Source organism: Lepidochelys kempii, chromosome 16, assembly GCF_965140285.1.
Source record: "Lepidochelys kempii isolate rLepKem1 chromosome 16, rLepKem1.hap1, whole genome shotgun sequence".
NCBI lineage: Eukaryota > Metazoa > Chordata > Testudines > Cheloniidae > Lepidochelys > Lepidochelys kempii.
Window position 1 is genome coordinate 24,492,629 of NC_136395.1, and position 18,004 is coordinate 24,510,632.

The 18,004-nt window shown below is 45.8% G+C and overlaps 1 protein-coding gene across 11 annotated transcripts in view; it reads left to right on the forward strand.

The window, feature by feature from the left end:
• Window positions 1-18,004, forward strand: part of DAB2IP (DAB2 interacting protein) — a 275,146-nt gene that overhangs the window by 66,340 nt on the left and 190,802 nt on the right. For 8 of the 11 annotated variants that reach the window (XR_012155308.1, XR_013634766.1, XM_073314876.2 and 5 more), the window contains exon 3: window positions 14,780-14,898. The exons of 2 other annotated variants lie outside the window; for them this stretch is intronic. Coding sequence is in view for 7 of the 9 variants with exons in the window: in XM_073314876.2 (XP_073170977.1) it covers window positions 14,780-14,898 (119 nt within the window). In the remaining 2 variants the exon portion in view is untranslated. Of the gene's footprint in view, window positions 1-13,307; window positions 13,446-14,779; window positions 14,899-18,004 lie in introns of all 11 variants that reach the window. One more of the 11 variants, XM_078849096.1, reaches the window with a different exon arrangement.

The window sequence follows — 18,004 nt, forward strand, 5'->3', positions numbered from 1 at the left end:
TGCTTAAGTCATTATTATGCTACAGAAAGTATTGTAGAAGTTTAGATTTATAGGAGTGTGAATAATTTTCTGTCAGATGGGGATTATCCCTTTTAATCTAAAAGGCACTCATTCTCTCTTTGAGGTTTCAAAGACATTTGTCTGATTGGAATCTATTGCTCTCCATTGTAAAATCTCTTGTGTATACAGGGCATAGGATACTGTAAATGTGAACTTATTAGATTTATTGAAAGTCAAATACTCCAAACTCTTAATGTCATAAACAGTTGAATCCTGTGAACACTATGGGGTATGTTTTAGCTGCGTATCTCTTGGATTTGAGGGCTTTAGCTGAAGGTCTGTAGTTATAAAGGTCTTGTGGGGCTAATCCTTTGAGGACATTTCTTGAAAACGCGGATGGAAAATTGTAGAATTTCTTAGGAGTCAAGTAATTGGTTTTCTCCCTGTTGCCTTTTATCCTGGGCTGGATGTTTGCTTGAAAAAAACCCATGCCTTTCCCAGTGATATGATGTAGAATAGGCCTATAACGGAGCTAAAACCTTTGAGATGCTGAGTCAGTGCAGCTATTCTTTACACAAAGCCAGATTTTCAGTGGGCCTTTACAACGGTCTCCAAATAATTTGGAGGCACATGTACTTTTACAAGAACATGAATCCCCTTTTATGAACGCAACCCAGGTAATTTCACAGCCCATGTGGTTCCCCCTTGCGGGAATAAACGCAGAGTTTTATGCAGGCTGCGGTCTCTCTTTTAGAGGCACAGGTGATCTAAACTGTGGTATCAAGAGTGTATGTCAGGAAGATGCTGATGGAATGCTAGCTGGGAATATTGGCTTGGAAATGTTTTGATTTCTGCATGGCACATAAGAGACCATCCACCCCATCCTATTTCTTGGTCTCTCAGTTGTAAGTTCCAGTAGGGCTGACTTATAAATTTAATATAAATTGTTAAAGTTAGTGCTTGAGGGAAAACCACTGTGAGCCCAACAAGGGTGAACTCCTGAGCTTCATGTAATAGTGCTCTCTCTGCCTGGTCGAAAAGGGACCTAAGTGGCTCTGATTGGCACCACTGACCGGGCCGTTAAAAGTCCGGTTGGCGGCGCAGCGGGGGCCCAGGGCTAAGGCAAGCTCCCTGCCTGCCCTAGCTCCATGTAGCTCCCAGAAACGGCCACCAGATCCCTGCGGCCCCTAGATGCTGGGTGGGCAGTGAAGTGCCACGCGCTGCCCTTGCCCCGGGTACCGACTCCACAGCTCCCAATGGGAGCTCCAGTGGGCAGTGCCTGCGGGTGCGAAGGCAACAAGCACTGCTCAGAGCCACCTGGCCACCCATTCACCCAGAGGCCACAGGGACCTGGCAGCCGCTTCCTCAGAGCCGGGGTAAGCACTGCTGGGATCCTGCACCCCAAACCCCTGGAGCTGCCTCCTGCACCCCAAACCCCTCATCTCTGGCCCCAGCCCAGAGCCCCTACCCCCTCCCACACCCCAACCTCCTGCCCCAGCCCAGTGAAAGTGAGTGAGGGTGGGAAAGAGTGAGCGACTGGGGGGTGGGAGGCGGCAGAGGGGGGAATGGAGTGAGTGGCGGGTGGGACCTCAGAGAAAGGGCAGGGCCTCGGAGAAGGGGCAGGGAAGGGGTGTTCTGTTTTGTGTGGTTAGAAAGTTGGCAACCCTACTTGCTGATCTTTATTGTTTCTTTGTATGTCTCTTGCCTTATACATAGATTATAAGCTCCTTGGGACAGGGGCTGCCTTTTTGTTGTGTGTCTGTACAGTGCCTAGCACAGTGGTTCATGATCCATGATTCAGGCTCCTTGGAGTTGTAGTCCTACAAATAAAGCCTGCTTCAGTCACTAAGGAGCTTCACGCCTCACTCCTTTGGCTTTCTCTTCGCAGACAGTGGGGAAGAATGACCTTTTTCAGAGCCCTGGGTGTGCTCAGCACTGCGTGTGGGCAGCCGTTGGCAGTGGCACCTGTCCCAACAGCGCCCGTTACTGGGCACTGCAGAGGAAGGTGTGAGCTGCCACAGCATGTGTGACTGCGTGACTCTGTGCTAGGGTAAGGGCAGATTCCTTTTGGCGGGGTGCTGACCGATTAATACCATGTAGCATGAGGATGGTGAACTCTGTCTAATCTGTCTCTGGTAGTTCTAACATACCTGTTACCATGATCACTCCACCTAGCCAGTGTACTGGTAGGTGCTGTCCTTATTCATAGTTTACTAATCTGTTTGCTTCCATCTCCTGCCGCAGCAAATTCCATAGACTGTTACTGTGTGTGTGTTTTCTGATTATCCTTTTTAAACAGCTGCCCCTTTTTCTTGCATTAGCGTGGAGGCTTCATAGCCAGGTTGTATCTTTTTTTTTTTTAAACGTTAAACTTTGTATTAAAGAAACTGAGTAGCACCAGCTAGAACCGAGCATCGTTTCAGCAGGATCAGGATCTATCCAGCTTCCCCTAACAGATTTCTGCCAAGGCGCCTCACTCCTGACCTTCAGCATCTCCTGGTGTTCTGTTTCTGAGCCCCTACATTCTCCCATAATGTACATGAAACTTCTGCTTTTCCAGTCTTAACCGTCAATCATGCGAGACTGCGCAGCGCTTTCTGCGAGGTGACCAAATGTCTGTTGGGGGCTACAACGAAACCATGACGCTCACTCTTAGCCTGTGACTCAAGCCAAGGTATTAATCTCTATGGGCCACATTCATTGTTGGCGTAAGCAGGCACAACTCCACTTGCTTCAGTGGAGTTTCTTTGAGTCATAAATTCTAAGACTGGAAGGGACCCCTATGATCAGTCTGACCTGCATAATACAGGCCACAGAACGTCTCCAAAATAATTCCTCTTTGAACTAGTGCATGCAGCTGCTTAAGTCCGATGCTTTGCCTAACCAGCAAGAGCAGTAACTGCATCCTCTGTCTCCTCCATTCATGGCTCTTATACAAGTGCTGTTTTCTAGTAACAACGACCTGTCTCAATCAAATGCGTCTCAGTGACCTATCTGATTCCAGCCACGTAAGGCAGCTCACCAATCCTTTGGTAGCTTTTTTCAGGCATTCCTTTACCACAGCCCATGGCAATCTGTTCCACAGAGCGTCACTGCTGCCATCTGTGTGCCCCAAGAATGGGCAGTGGTGCGGGCGTGGCACTTTGGCATGATGGACCTTTGCAACTCCCCTCTTACACCTTGCTTTCTGCATTGTCCATTTGCAATTGAAATTGAAAGTCTAGTAATTGGATCCCTGTACGGTGCTTCCTTTTGGGCTGAAGACAATTTCATCTGAAGAGATGTCTGGCTACATGTAATAGACCAAATCTCCTGGAGGAAATGTTCCCTTACTGCTTATTTACTATTCTGCTCGAACATGTTCTGTCTCCTGGTGTTTTGTTTGTATCGGGAGAAGCCTGGGAATTGTGACTGGTCAGTTTCAGTGTGCCAAACTTTACCTCATAGTAAGGGAATATCCTGATTCTTGGGAAAAGTTGTAAGATTGTCATTTGGAATCAACACTTGCTGATTGACAGCTCCAGGCTTGCGGTGCAGGAAAGGAAGCTGTTTTGTTTGCATTTTGTGCCTGCTTTCCCCTTTTGGAAGGAACTGTGTGGCTCTAGGGGGCAGGAAAAGTCCCAGGTTAAGAGGCCTGTGGTCTGTTTTTTCCCACATGATGGAGACACCAGCCTGCTTCTCCCTGCCAGTTAACTGCAGCTCTAATCTAGAGGGACCCATCTGGAGGGATGAGAGGTTTATTTGGTCTCCTACTTAGAATCTCAAACTCCACTCAATAACAGTTGGATTAGTAACCGCTTTTAGGGTGCGTCTGCACGGCAGTCAGAGGCGTTACTGCAGCGTGTGTAGACATACCCGAGTTAGCTTTGATCTAGCTCGCTCCAAGAGTGACGGCAGCAAAGCTGCTGCAGCGTGGGCTGCACAAGCCTGTTGGGGACCTTGTGAGCTGCTGCTGCTGCAGGTATTATTTGAGCCGGCTAGATCAGAGCTAGCTGGGGGATGTCTGCAGTCCTACCTCGCCCTGCAGCGGAGACAGACCCTCAGGGGCTCCTGACGTGGCCTGGCTTGGAGGGGTACGTCTACAACGTCTTTATTATTTCCATAGCACCAGCTGCTGTCGGTGCCTTATAGACGAGTAAGAAGAGCAAGCTCCTGCCTCAAATAGATACAAAGAGAACCTGGACCAAGGGCAGAGACAAGGATACCAGCGCGATCAAGGGGCAGCGATAGCAGAGGTGGGATGAAGTTCAGCACCTGTCGTGGCCATGCCATTGCTTTGCTTGGATTTCTGTTTGTTGGCGATGATTTGTTTTTAAAGGAGTAAAAATATTCAGGGCCCTGATTTCATGCCAGTTCGCCAAGGAAAGCGCTAAGGAGTGCAGTGCTCTTCCGTTCCACAGAGCCAGCAGAGTGGGGATTCAGAAGAGACCCAAAGCTGCTAACGTGGGCCTGATTGTGAAAGGTGATCTGCATGCTCCTTTTGACTTTGGGGTGGGGGAGATGGAGCTCAGCACCTCAGAAGAGGCACTCAGCATCTCACCAGGATCAAGCCCCTGTAGTCACCAGAAAGTGACGTGATGTGCGTGTTGAGAGCTCAGCTCATCTAGCACCAAAGATGATGAGTCACAGCAGCAAAAAGTTTGACAAAGGAGTTTCTTCTTTGTGAGAACCAGCACACTGTGTCTGTGAAGAGGCTGTTTCGCCCTGGCATGGTACTTTCCTGGGCGATGCCTTCTCTGATTGCTCTTCATTTCTGTTCTTCAAGGTCACTCTCAGTAGTTCCTGCATCGTTCATTGCTGATTGCCCAATTACCCTGCTCCTACCTTCCTTGGGAATATTTCTCTGCCTTGTGCGGCTGTGAAATGTTGGCAGTATGCTAATCGTGGACCAGAGAACAAACAGTGCAGGGCAGGGTTGTTTTTGTTTCAACAGAAGAACAGAAGAGGCCAAATTGAAGACCCAGGTGATCCCTCCCTAGTGAGTGCCTCAGGATGCAGTCCGCACTCTGTCTGCTCCCGGCAGGATCTTTCTCTGTCGATCCAGATTCTTGTATTGCCACCGCTCCTCAGAGTGTGTGAACACCTCCGCTGTGTAACTGAGCAGCCCTTCAGCACTACCCAAGGAGTGCAGCCATGGACTTGATTGCTCCAGTATAGGGCCTTGGCTTGCCTGAACTTTTCACAGTGACCCGCACCTTCCTGGAGGAAAGATGAAGAGCACAGAGCACACTTAGCTTGTCCAATCCATGACTAGTATGAGGTGTGACAGCTGAGTGTGAGTACTTAGGAGGTGGCCAGGCCAAGGCAAGAGGGGCATTATTTCACAATGCAGAGGGAAAGGTGCAATGGAATGAAATTGAGCAGAGGAACGTTTAGGCTGAGGATCAAGAAAAGTCCCTGGGGGAGGGTGAATGTACTGGCAGGAATATATTTTATTTATTTGGTGAATGCAGTCAGTCAAGCCAAGCCACAGTGTTCTTATCTATGATGTTCAAGGCACGAAGACCTCCGGGAAGTGGAGTCATTTTGGAGTCCTCAACAATGTGTGTCATGGTTTGTGGCAGGGAGAGCCTGTTAAAGGGGAGTCCTCTCCCTAAGGTGCAGTGGAACACCTAGGCCTGGGACACTTAAAGCAGGATGGAGCAGAGCACTGGAGAATAGGCTGTAAACCGCAATCATGCCTTAGCTGGAGGTGGACAGGGACAAAATGTGACCTGCTAGAGTTTTTCTTTCTCTTTCCTGTGTGATTGAATGATACTTGCCTGCATTAAAATCCCCAGCCTCCTGATTAACCCCTGCTTGTTCTCGCTAAATGTTCCCAGTCTTGTGGTCCTGGCTAGACCCAAGCTGGCTCCTAGGTGCCTTTTCCTCCAATTTTTCCAATGGACTGATCTAAGTATTTCAATGACGGTGCAAATTGTATTAGTCTCTTGTCATACAAGGGCATTGTTGCTAGGCAACCTTTAACAAGCTGCACTGTTTCTTGCATTCTGTGACTGCTTTGTGGCCTGACTCACAAATATACACGTCTGTGCACTCCCATGTTGTGTGTCAATGTCTGCCCAGGTGCTCTGCATGCCAGGGCCCACGCCTGGCAAGAGTGTGGAGTGATGGGTCTTTGACCTGCCATGATAAGCATCTGTCACTGGACACATGGAATGTTCCTGGAAATATTTTCTCATGCTATTGGCTTTCATCCTAAGCCCTCGTGTGTATGGGGGAGAGAGAGAGAGGCTTTCCTGGTCCCCTTTGGACACAGATATATTAACATTCCAGGGATCATTGCAACCTGGTTCTGCATGGATGGACTCTGCTTGCCCTAGTCACCTGGCATAAGTGCCCCTCACTTCACATCAGATGGACATTCCTCTATGGGTTTACAGCGTGGCTGGGAATAGCAGCTGAGGTAGGTATATGAAAGCATGAAAAGATAAATCTGAGATCTTGCCACCCTCTTGCATGTGTACAGGTTTTCTGCTAGGGTTGTGCATATGGCTGTCTTAATAGATACACTAGTCATTTGACCAGGAGAAGTGTGTATTTTTCTCCTTTTGAGCTCTGATCCCTAATGCTCTGTTGACTTGTGAAGGGTTCTCCCCAGGACCCAGTGCCATACATGCTAGGCAGGCTCTCTCGATCAGCACGAGCCGGGCATTGTGATGCAATCTGAATCTGAGAGGTCCTCACCTGAGAAGTTTGCAAAGATAACTTGTAAGGTTAACTTCGTGGGAATTTTCATGTAGCTGATGACACCTGGATTTCTCAGGTGAGGCTATGACTGATGTTTCTCTCTACACTATTCATTAATATGCCTATGCAAAAATGGCATATACAGAGAATGCACACTCTCAGGCAGGTGACTCGACAGAGGCTGTCTGCTTTTTAAATTCATGAATTGAGCCCTTTGTCACTTCTGACAGGAATAGAATTGGATGACAGTGACAGGGGAACAGCTTTAACTTAAAAGTTTAAATCAAAAGAGCCAACAGTAATAAATGATATATGATCTATTCAAAAGAGCATCCCCCAGATTCTAAACAAATATAAAGGCACTTGATCTCTGAAGGTTACTTCTATACATGAAATTCACTTGCTTACTTGTATCAATTAAAGGAGTCTGCTTTATGGCTTGCTTTTCCCCCCTCAGACTTGCAGGATAAACTTTTCACTCTTGAACTTTCTGTTGGTTTTATCTTTTATCTTTGTGCTCACTGGTGGAGTTGAATACAGACATGTTCTACAAGGCAATGGTGGAGTTGTACACTGGGTATCTTTGTCATGGTAACGAGGAAATACTGAATACTGCCCAGGAAAAAGCTTTCATTTTATTTCAAATTCTGAAGATCACAAAGATAACTCACTTGTTTGTCCATTGAAACTAATAATACTTTGCATTTCTCTAGCATCTTCCATCTGAGAATCTCCAGCTGCTTCACAACACAGATATTAATGAACTTGTCTTTGCAGCATCCAGACAGTTCTCCATAGTGCTGATTTTGTTTCCGTCTCGCTTTATAATACCAATATCCAGCACTAGAGGTTGGATGGTGTCATGTCAGTGAGTCACTGGTATCTCATGAAGGCTGCCATCTTCTGTTTCAGAAAATAAGATTTAACTTAAAAAGCAAACAAAACAGTTAAGTCTTTGGTCCTTATGCTTGTGAAGAAAACATTGTGATTCAAGCATAAACTGGAATGTTCACCTGAGTCTCCAGACAGCAACACGATAGCTCTAAAAAGTGTGAACTGCCTATATTCATTTCACATGCATGTTAACTCTGAAGTATAATGATGGCAATTACATGTCAGTATTTCATGGTTGATTGGTGTGCCAGAAAAGTGAAAGGAAATAATAATTTGAAGTTCTGTTGTGAGTGAGGTCTTGTTTTGGTGTCTCATGTGGGTGGAACTTGGTTTGAGCATGGAGCTTTTTTTTCCTCAGTAGAGTTTAGAAGAGTATCACCATTTTTTAGCTGTAATTTGATCGCTTCCTATCATGTATTTCAGTACCTTTTGTAAACATCATCCACTAATTTAGCTTCAAAGTAGGTTGTAAGAATACTTATTCCTATTTTATTATCATTTTGTATTGTGGTAGTACCAAGAGTCCCAGCCATGCCCCGAACCCTATTGTGCTAGGTGATGTACAAACCCAGAACAAAAAGATGGTCTACGCCCCAAACAACTTAAATCTTTGCAAGGAGCTGAGATACTCAGAGACCAAAGTGCCTGAACATAATATCAGGTTTCAGAGTAACAGCCGTGTTAGTCTGTATTCGCAAAAAGAAAAGGAGTACTTGTGGCACCTTAGAGACTAACCAATTTATTTGAGCATAAGCTTTCGTGAGCATCTGATGAAGTGAGCTGTAGCTCACGAAAGCTTATGCTCAAATAAATTGGTTAGTCTCTAAGTTGCCACAGGTACTCCTTTTCTTTTTTTGAACATAATATAAGTCTCCAGAATAAAATGAGACCCAGCCAGACTGAGAGTTGCCCATGGTCATACAAGAAGTCTGGCATTTCAAGGACTAGACCTTGGGCTCATTCTCTACCTTAACCACCAGATCATCCATTTTCCCTAGAAACTGGACATCATGAGGTACAAAATAATAATGACAGGTAATCATTTATTTAAGACTGGGATTTTTCTATTTGCATGTGACACTTCAGCTGTGGTTGGCAATTTTATTACTGTGAGTAGCTAACACATTACAGAAGATCTTTGAAAAATACGTAGCGAGGTTTTACTTGAAGTCAACCATGAAACTAACACCAAACTAGGAAAAAATAAATCCAGTGGTTTCTCTGAACATGTCAGTTTATTGTTTACTGTGTGTGTGGCTTTTGGATGGGATAGAGGTCCTGTGTGCTGTCGTAACGTTTGTGAGAGACAAGACGGGCTCCTGCCTGGAGTAGACAGCAGGTGTTGGCTCTCCTGGGCCTGTGGGGAGAAGAGGCTGTGTAGGCCCAGCTACGGACCAGCTGTAGAAATGTGGGAATCTACAAAAAAACTGCAGGGGCGATGCAGGCAAAGAGATATCACGTCCGTCAGCAGCAGGGCTGTGTGAAAGCCAAGGAACTGTGGCAGGTGTACCACAAGGCTAGGGAGGCCAACAGTTGATCTGATGGTGAGCTGCAGACCAGCCTTTCTTAGCATGAGCTGCATGCCATGTTTTGTGGAGATCCCACCAGCACTCCGCAGACTGCTGTGGATACCTGGGAGGAGCCCTAGACCAAGATCCCTGCCTGAAGAGTGAGAAACAGGAGAAAGGGGGCTAGGGAGTCCAGCTATGCCACAAGCCAGGACCAGTTTGAGACTCCTCCATGGTCTACCCAGTCATACCAGCTGAGCATGGAGGTGTTCAATGAAGGGGAAGGAAGCTCGGGTCAGAGTGTGCATGTGTTTTCCCTAACAAACTTTAAATTTAAAGATGGCGCCCAGCCCAACATGACACAGGTATCAACTTCTCATTGTTTTGGGGTTTTTTGGATGAGAAGAGGTTGCAGTACAAAAATGGAGGTAGAGTTGGTATCTACTTTCTGTTCCCCTTTAGGGTTAGGTGGGGTTTGGGGGAGCGGGTGGGCCTGTGTAGCCGTTCACATACATAGGGATGTCCCTTGTATCCTCCTGAGAGGTGTTGAAACTTTTACGGAGATATTCTACAATCCTCTCTTGAAGACGTCTAGGGGTAGCTGCCTTATTTCTTCCTCTGCAGTAGGATGCTTTCCCATGCCACACTGCGATGACATACAGGCCCGGCCGGTTTCGGGATGCTGGTAGCAGTTATGCACTCTGTGCCTTTTGTTACACTCAGGAGTGAGATTTCAGCTAAAAACACCACTGCCTGGGCAAAACAGTCAATATTCAGTGACTCCCATCCCTTGTGAAAGGAGAGCTCGGACTTCATGCTTGTCTTCCTAAATTTCTTCTCCTGCCTGTGGGGTCTTAACTGCTTATGAATAAGCTTTGTCCAAAGGTGTAGGGAGAAGGAACCCAGATCACATCCAGATTAACTGTCCTGTTTTGAAGTTTGCCTGTCTTGTTTTCAGAGGCGGGGCGGTGGATTCAGCAGCAGATAAGGGTAGCAGCCATTCCTCAAAGGAAACGTTTGTTTCTTTTTTCTCCTGTGTCGTCTTATCATTTCAATCTCCTGTCTGGATTAGGGCAGTTGTGTTCCAGAAGTGAGTCTGTGTTTAGGGAGACAAACCAAGAACAGCCAAGCCCCTTCCACTTGCAAAAGTTGAATTGCTTAGCTGCAGAGCAGGGAACCTGGACATCTTTTTATTTCTAGGCAATGGAGCACTGTGCCTGAGCTCCCTGTACAGGTGTTGGAACAGAGCAGCTCTCCGGGCAGCTTTGAGGTGGCGCTGCAGACTACATCTGGCCAGAGTGGCTGCCTCTGCCCCGAAAAAAGATCACTTCTTGAGTGGAGGGAGTGTCCACAAGCGCTTAACCCTTTCACTGCTGCTTTGCAGGTCAAGCTGATGGAACTAGTTCATCTGGCAGCATTGGAAAGGTATTTCTTTGCTGTACCCGCTCATGTCCATCACCATTAAAGAGATTATTTATACACTAAATGCTGCTTTTTTCCATCCTGACAAGGCCTGATAAGAGTCTAGGGCAGCAGCTGTGTTGGCCATGGAGGAAGTACTGTTCTGTCATGTGCTGAGCACTCTCAGCGCAGTGCAGGATAGGGCCCTGAGTTTGGCCATATGTACATCTTAAACAGAGCTTTCCATCCAGTTAAGAATTCCTCTAATAAAAGACCAGAAAGAGCATACCTAGGTGTCACGCAAGGGCAAGAAGCTTGGTGGTTTGGTGTGTGTGTTGGGGAAAGCTGGTTGGTATGTCATTATGGAAGGGGCTTGTTGGCACATCAGGCTAGTGCACTTGCCATTTGTCACTGGAGACATATGTTCAAATCCTGGCATACGTTTCTAGCAAATTGTCTCCTTGGGTCGGGGTGTGTGTGTCTGTCTCTCTCTTCCACTCTCTCCCTCCCTCTCCCTACCTCCCTCCCTCCTGGAAGCCCCTCCTAACATCAGTGTAGCAGGTAATCTCCCTTCTGGAATAGCAGGAGTGTGCCACCAGGCTTGAGATGCATTGGCAGAGTGGTTGTGTGGGGAAATCCCTCTTTGCATAGCCCGTGCCAGGCTCTAGCTATGTCACCTGCCTGAAGTGCCAAGGAGGGAGACCAAGTCTTGGTTGTGCTGGAATTCTGCTGTCGATTTGTAAAGGGAAACTGCCAAAGAGGTGCACTGGCAGTTTTATGAAAACACTGAGCTCCTCTGGCCTTTCTGTAACATCGGAGCTCAAGGAGTGCAAGTTGAGTTATGTTGAGGAGGGGACTTATACAGGTTGTCGTTTCTGATGACTTTCTAGTGTGGCTGTTTCTGGAGGAATCCTTTGTTCTCCTTCAGCTTTCTGTGGATTGTCATTTGTATTATAGCCCATTAAACTGTCTTTGTGCTTCTGAATATTTAATCTATTTAAGATAATAGCACAGTGTTTCCTATAATTTATTTATTAGTACTAAATGCTGCCCACACTGAGGTAGAAATAGACCCTGCTCCAAAATACTCTCAATCTAAGATTTATAAACCACATACAGAGGCCAGCAGAATACTCTATTCTAACCACTAGGGACTCTCAAGGAGATTGTAGCAAGACTGGAGTAGAGGAGTAGTGGTGCTGGAAGATGCAACTAGCATCCCCTGTAGAGAGCAGAGTTCAAATCTTGTCTATGGTCACCAGTGAAGATGAGATGGGTAGTCTTATTCTACTTGTTGTTATACCACAAAAGCATGGCAGACATGCCCAAGAAACCAATTCCTGTTTGTTCTCTCTTTTTTTTTTTTCCTGGGGCAAGCCAGTTCCCCACTGTGGGTCTGTGTTACCCCATCTATAAAAATCAGAAATAATAGTTTCCCACTCTTGTGAAGTTCCTTATGTACGAACAACACACACTACGTAAGTTTACTGTGTTGTTATAATTTACCGGCATTAAAATCTCTGACATCTAATTCTCCCACTGAAGCTGGCAATGAAAACTGAAAATGGCACAGTGTGTTCTCCTGCTGGTGGCGATGAATGTTAAAACAATGGGGAACAGAAGGAATGTAATGTCTTATTGCAATCTTCAATTTTAATTTCCAAGCCCTGCTCGAATCATCTAGCAATTGTCAAGATGTGAAATGTAAGATAGTGTGAGATGGCTGTGATCATTTGTTACAGAAAAATGTTTGTTGCATTCTCAGTTCCCTGTCCAGAGTTAAAAGCTGTCACTGGATTTTAAAGAAGTGGCTTGATAAAGTTACGACATATAATATTTGTAGCTAGGCCTGCAGAGATAAAGGCAGTACAATCTCTTGCTTCTGGATTGAAGCCGGTTTGCCACAGGGGTTAGGGAAGAATGCAGAATTAGCCAGTTGCATTTTTCCCCTTTGACCTTCCTCCAAAGCATCACATATTGGCTATTGCCCATACTAGGAGACCAGACTTGATGGACTGAGGGTCTGATCTGGTATGGCAGAAACTACAGTATGTCCAAGAGAAGGTTACTGGATCTTTCGGTTGCCTTGGAGGAAATAATGGTATGGAGAGGCTATGTTGGTGTAGCGAAATGCTTCTCCCTCCCTTTCAGAGCCCAGATACCCCACTCAGGCCAGTGATTATACAACTAGATTTAGACTGCTGTGTGGGCTAACTTCCCTTGGCTTTTCTCTGAGGTGAATTTCACTCTGTTTGTGTTTAAAGTTGGGTAACACACAAAAAGTCTGTTTCTCTGTGTGCTGGACAGGCAAGAGACTGTAGAGTGACATAGCAAATATGGGGATGTCTAAGGCATGCATGAAAGGATAAGTGGTCTGGCAAGGCTGAGGCAATAGATGAGGATATAACCTTTGAGACTTATTGTTTCGGGTTTTTTTAAAAAGACCCCCAGATTTGCTAGTGGGCTTCCTCTCGCTTCCCTGTTCCATAGAGAGGAAAATGCTATATTTTCCACAGCTACAGTGCTTTTTGAAAGGGCCCTTACTGTCTTGTACATTTCTCTTGTAGCATGACCTGGTGACATGTTCTGCTATGGATGGTCTAGATAATACTTAGTCCTGAGTGAAGGGGACTGGACTAGATGACCTCTCGAGATTGCTTCCAGTTGATTCTATCCCCATTCCAATGAAACAAGTGGTTCTGAAAAAATGACTTGGCCTGTGAATACAGGTTACATGCCTCATTCATGGGTGAAATGGCCTTTGGGTGAATCTGAGTCACCTTTACCTGTCTGAATGTCTCTTTTTTTATACAGTTGCAAACTAGGTAGTTGCTTGTGAATCAGAAGCCTGCACACACTGCTCCAGGCAGTCCTGATACCCCAGGAACATCTTATCTGACCCATTGACACTGTTTGGGAAGGGGTGTTTTTCTGAGAATGGACAAATTGAAGGTCTGTGTTTCATTTAGCTATACTTGGTTCTTCTCACAAGTCTCTTCTTGAGAGAGAGACTATTTACACTATGCAGGAGTGCATTTGTTTATATTCAGGAGTCACCCAGAGAGACCTAGAACCGGTTCCCAGGATTGGTTGGAAAAGTGTAATAGGCTCGAGCCTGGCATGGCTGAACATGCTCCATGGGCCCCAGGTGGGGGTACTGCCCCAATTTACTTGCAAGTGAGGTTCCACTCTCTCGTATGTCAGAATACTGGTTTGGGCTAAGCATGTCACCACCACCTCAGTGAGGATAGGACTGAGAAGAGGCACATGCTAGATCTCAGCTTGTGAAATAACTGGCTATGACCATGTGTCCCAAAGAGTGGAATTGCTCTCTGGGCTCCTATGACCATGGTTTTGTTACTTTTAAATGTGTTGTTACCTTATGGCCACTATGCCAGTCCCCTCAGCCCTTCTCCCCTCCTGTAAGGGCTGGGCACCATAGCAGCATGATTCTTTTATTGCCTTACATTGCTCCAAGAGTAAATGTAACGTTCAGATTATGTTGGCCATTAACTCATAGCAATAAGCAAATAACACATTAGAAGCTTTGCTATTAAAATATTTAATGCTAGAGTTAAAGCACTGCGGTGACTGCTACTTATATTTCATAGGGGAGAGGGGAGGCACAGTGTATTTGCTCTCTGTCCAGCATAGGTCTGTCCTCTCTCTATGCAGGTACTGCCTGTAGGATGTGTATTTAGGTTACTCTAAAGCTGCACATTGTAGGAGTGGGGTGGGGGGAAGATATTTGGTGATACATTTAAAACAGCCTTGTCCAGTTCCACTCACCTGAAGCAAGCAATTGGGGTTTTTTGGACAGGTGAGTGAATTATTGTCAATCTCTTATTCCAATCGCGGTGGCATGGAGTGAGCGAGTCCTTGTGCCTGGCAGAGAGTCCTGGCAGCGGTGCCAGGCTGAGTCAAACAGAACCCCGAGTCCGAATGTTTCCTCTCGTTGGGAGTTGCAATATGCTAGTCTTGTCTCTCAGACAGTATTTTTATGTGAGCTGATGGTTGCCAAGGTAACAGAGGCTTAGGGGAGTCTCGCATCTACGTAGCTTGCTGGCCTCTGCAAGCGCTGGGAGCAGATGTTGGATGGAATCCTTGGAGTCGGGGCTGACAGCACGAACAATGCTTCCAGCAGTTGCAGCTGAAGGGTGCTGAAGAGACCAGTTTGCCTAGTCGTGCTTGGGTGCAAGGGAGCAGGTTAAGGGCTCGCTCTTTTTTTTTTTTTTTTTTTTTTTTGGGGGGGGGTTATAATTTAGTATTCTTGTCTCACCCCACAGGGGTTTCTCAGCCGTCGGCTTAAAGGCTCCATCAAAAGGACAAAGAGCCAGCCCAAGCTTGATAGGAACAGCAGCTTCCGGCACATTTTACCTGGCTTCAGGAGTGTGGACAATGAAAGGTAAGGGAACGCGTCGTGTGTGGGTGTGGGTGTGTGTGTGCGCGGGGGGAGAGAGAATGAGGTTATTGATTTCCCTGGGCTTGCTAATACACTGCTCATCTCACTTGGAGCATAGGGCTAAATGTGCAGTAGAAGTGGGCTCATTTAATCACAGTGAGAGGAGATTTTAATTTGCAGGCGAGCATGCAATGCAAATCCACCCTTTTTAGGCTATCAGGATTAGAAACCCATCTAGTCTACTTTTTTTAATTTGATGATAAACTCTAAGCCCCTGCCCTGGCATGCAAATAGCTCATAAATGCAGCTGCAGAAGCATAGAGATGAGGCTGAGGGAGGGAGGTGCTGACAGGCTGTACTACATTGAGTATTACAGGGTCACACAACACTCTGCAGACAGCAATGTTTAACCATATCAACTTATCACGTCCACAAATCCCTCCTGCCTCTGGCCATCGACCCCCCTCAGTTACTGGGCTGGATCCATCGGATGCTTCTTCCTCCTGAGCCGTGACAGGAGCTTTCATTCGGAAGAGGGTTGTGCGGAATGTGCAGATGGATCAGAGGAAGCATTTGACATGGGATGGGTCGCAGGAGAGACCGATTAAAAACAAAATCAAAGGGGGGTGAAATCCAGTTTTTATTCATTCTGAGCTGGAATGAGATGAGCCAGTGAGAGAGCTCTTTATCTGCTTTATAGATGTACATATGTGCGTGTTCATGTCTCTTTCTCACACACACACACACACACACACACACAGAGTGATGCATATTTCTATATGAACATATTTGTTTACTGACTCTCGCAGATCGAGGTCAGAGTTGGCTAACTCTGACTCTATGACCAATCATGGAAATGAACCAAACGTTTGCTTGCAAAAGAGGAACCTTTCAGCTTTAACGTGAATCTCAATAGAGAGTGACACAATAGGAAAAGAGAGCCAAGAAAACTCCATGTATGAAAAATAGCAATGACCAGATGCTAAGGATGATGTAGATCAACTGTTGGGAACATGTTGTAGCAATAGTGGCTTAAAATGTGGTGTAGTCTTTGCTTTGGAATCCGCTTTGTACTTCTGTTTTAAAAGCAATGACAACATTTTATTTTTGGCTTTATTTATTTGGGTAGGGAAACGGGTGTTAATTTTTGAAGTCCCATAAATGACAACAAGTGGTCTGTATTTTTCTTTGGTGCTGCCTACAGGCATCTCTCCTTCTAGAATCTGAAAGTGAAAGGGTTTTGCTGACCAGTGCAGTGCTGTATTCCGGAGGTTAGCATATGGAGAAGATGAGCAGATTTGATGCCTCTGCTGAGATTTTCTCATGGACTCTAAGTAGGGCAGTGTGTTCTGCATGGAAGCCAAGGGAATCTAGTTAGGCATCAGGGGACGTGCTTGTGTTTCTGCTGCTCTCAGAGGAAGAGCTGGCTGCATTAGACACAGTTTTCTCTAAAATATACATCAAAAGTCTAGCTAGAAGGTTTGTTTCTCTGTGTGAATTAGTGACATGGGGGTGGGGACTTTACTGTTTGTCACCCCTGCAGGGCAGGTCAAGGACCCCAGAGTAATCACCACAAATTAGGACTTGTAACTTCCTTTCCCGTTCCCTTTTGTGGATAAGTCTCTCTCCCAGGGTGAGAGTCTTAGAGCTCTTGGGTTGTTAGTCTGCTGTCAGATACAAGCAGACCTTCCACAGCCTTCATATTGGCGGGTTCTTTGAGTGGCTGTTGTAGGTTTTCAGTGTAAGTCTTAAGGGATGGGGAGGAGTAGAAGTGACATTCACTAGCAGTGAACACAGCCACAGGTAGTTGTGCATAGGAGAGTGAAGGAACTGAAAATGCAAGGGTTTCTGTTAGTGCAGGCGTTGCCTCATAAACTTCACCTCCGGCCACATGCACTCGGGTTTGACTTGTAGGGGACCAGGCAGTGCTTTTTTTCCCTCTCGAATGCAAGTGCCCAGCCCGTTGGGCTTTGATAGTTAGGTCAGATCCACAATACTTGCTAATATCGTTTTGCATAGGCCTAGGTTGCCAAGCCTCCAGGATTGTCCTGGCATATCCAGAAATTGCAGATTAATCTTTAATTAAAGATTATGTCCTGTGATGAAACCTCCAGGAATACATCCAGCCAAAAATGGCAACCCTATGTAGGGTTTCAGAGTAGCAGCCGTGTTGGTCTGTATTCGCAAAAAGAAAAGGACTTGTGGCACCTTAGAGACTAACCAATTTATTTGAGCATAAGCTTTCGTGAGCTACAGCTCACTTAATCGGATGCATATTCCTTTTCTATGTAGGGTTGTCTTTGTCGACAGCTGTTCTCCTAGAGGTGAAAGAAATCTCTCGGCTGCATCTGCTGAGCCTCTCGGAGCCACACCCCAAGTTTTCTGTTATGACTGTTAACTTAATACTCTTGAAAGTTCCCATGTCTACAAAAAGCACAATATACTGAATTCTGTATATAACAAGACATGAAGGTTTCACACCATTCTTGCTCATTTTCCACACTGCTTCCTTGTGTTCCCTGTGACCTAAGAAGTGTTTCAGAGGAAGCAGCTTGGATCAGAACATTTTGCCTTTTAAACATTTTGTTGGTGACTCCATCTTGTATTCCAGGCTGATTCTCCTTCCTATCTGGTGTGAGAAGCTGAATAACCATACATTATTTGTGCCTACCAGGGCTTCATAGAATTTTGCTGGGAAAGAGATGCCATGGCAAAAGTGAGCAAAGCAATGGATACAGTCGAAATGTGTGTGTCTTAAATATTAGCCCTGGCAGATTGTAGTTGAGTCTGTGTGTCAGCATCTCTGTTATGTATCATGAACCTTAGTTGCTTTTTTCCTTTGATTCTCACACATCTTGTCTATCCAGCTGTATATGGTACAAGTGAATAAATAGATAGTGTGTGCATGCACACACTCTGAGGTTCAGCTAGCCAGAATACGATAGAAGCATGACACACACACGGATAGTGCATACAGAGTCTGGATGTAAACGAATGAACCATATGTTTTCCTTTATATAAACAGACATATGCATATGAACTTGAATACATTATTTAAATTGCAAAAAGCAAGTGGTTACCTACCACAATAGGGAGAAAGTCTGTGTGA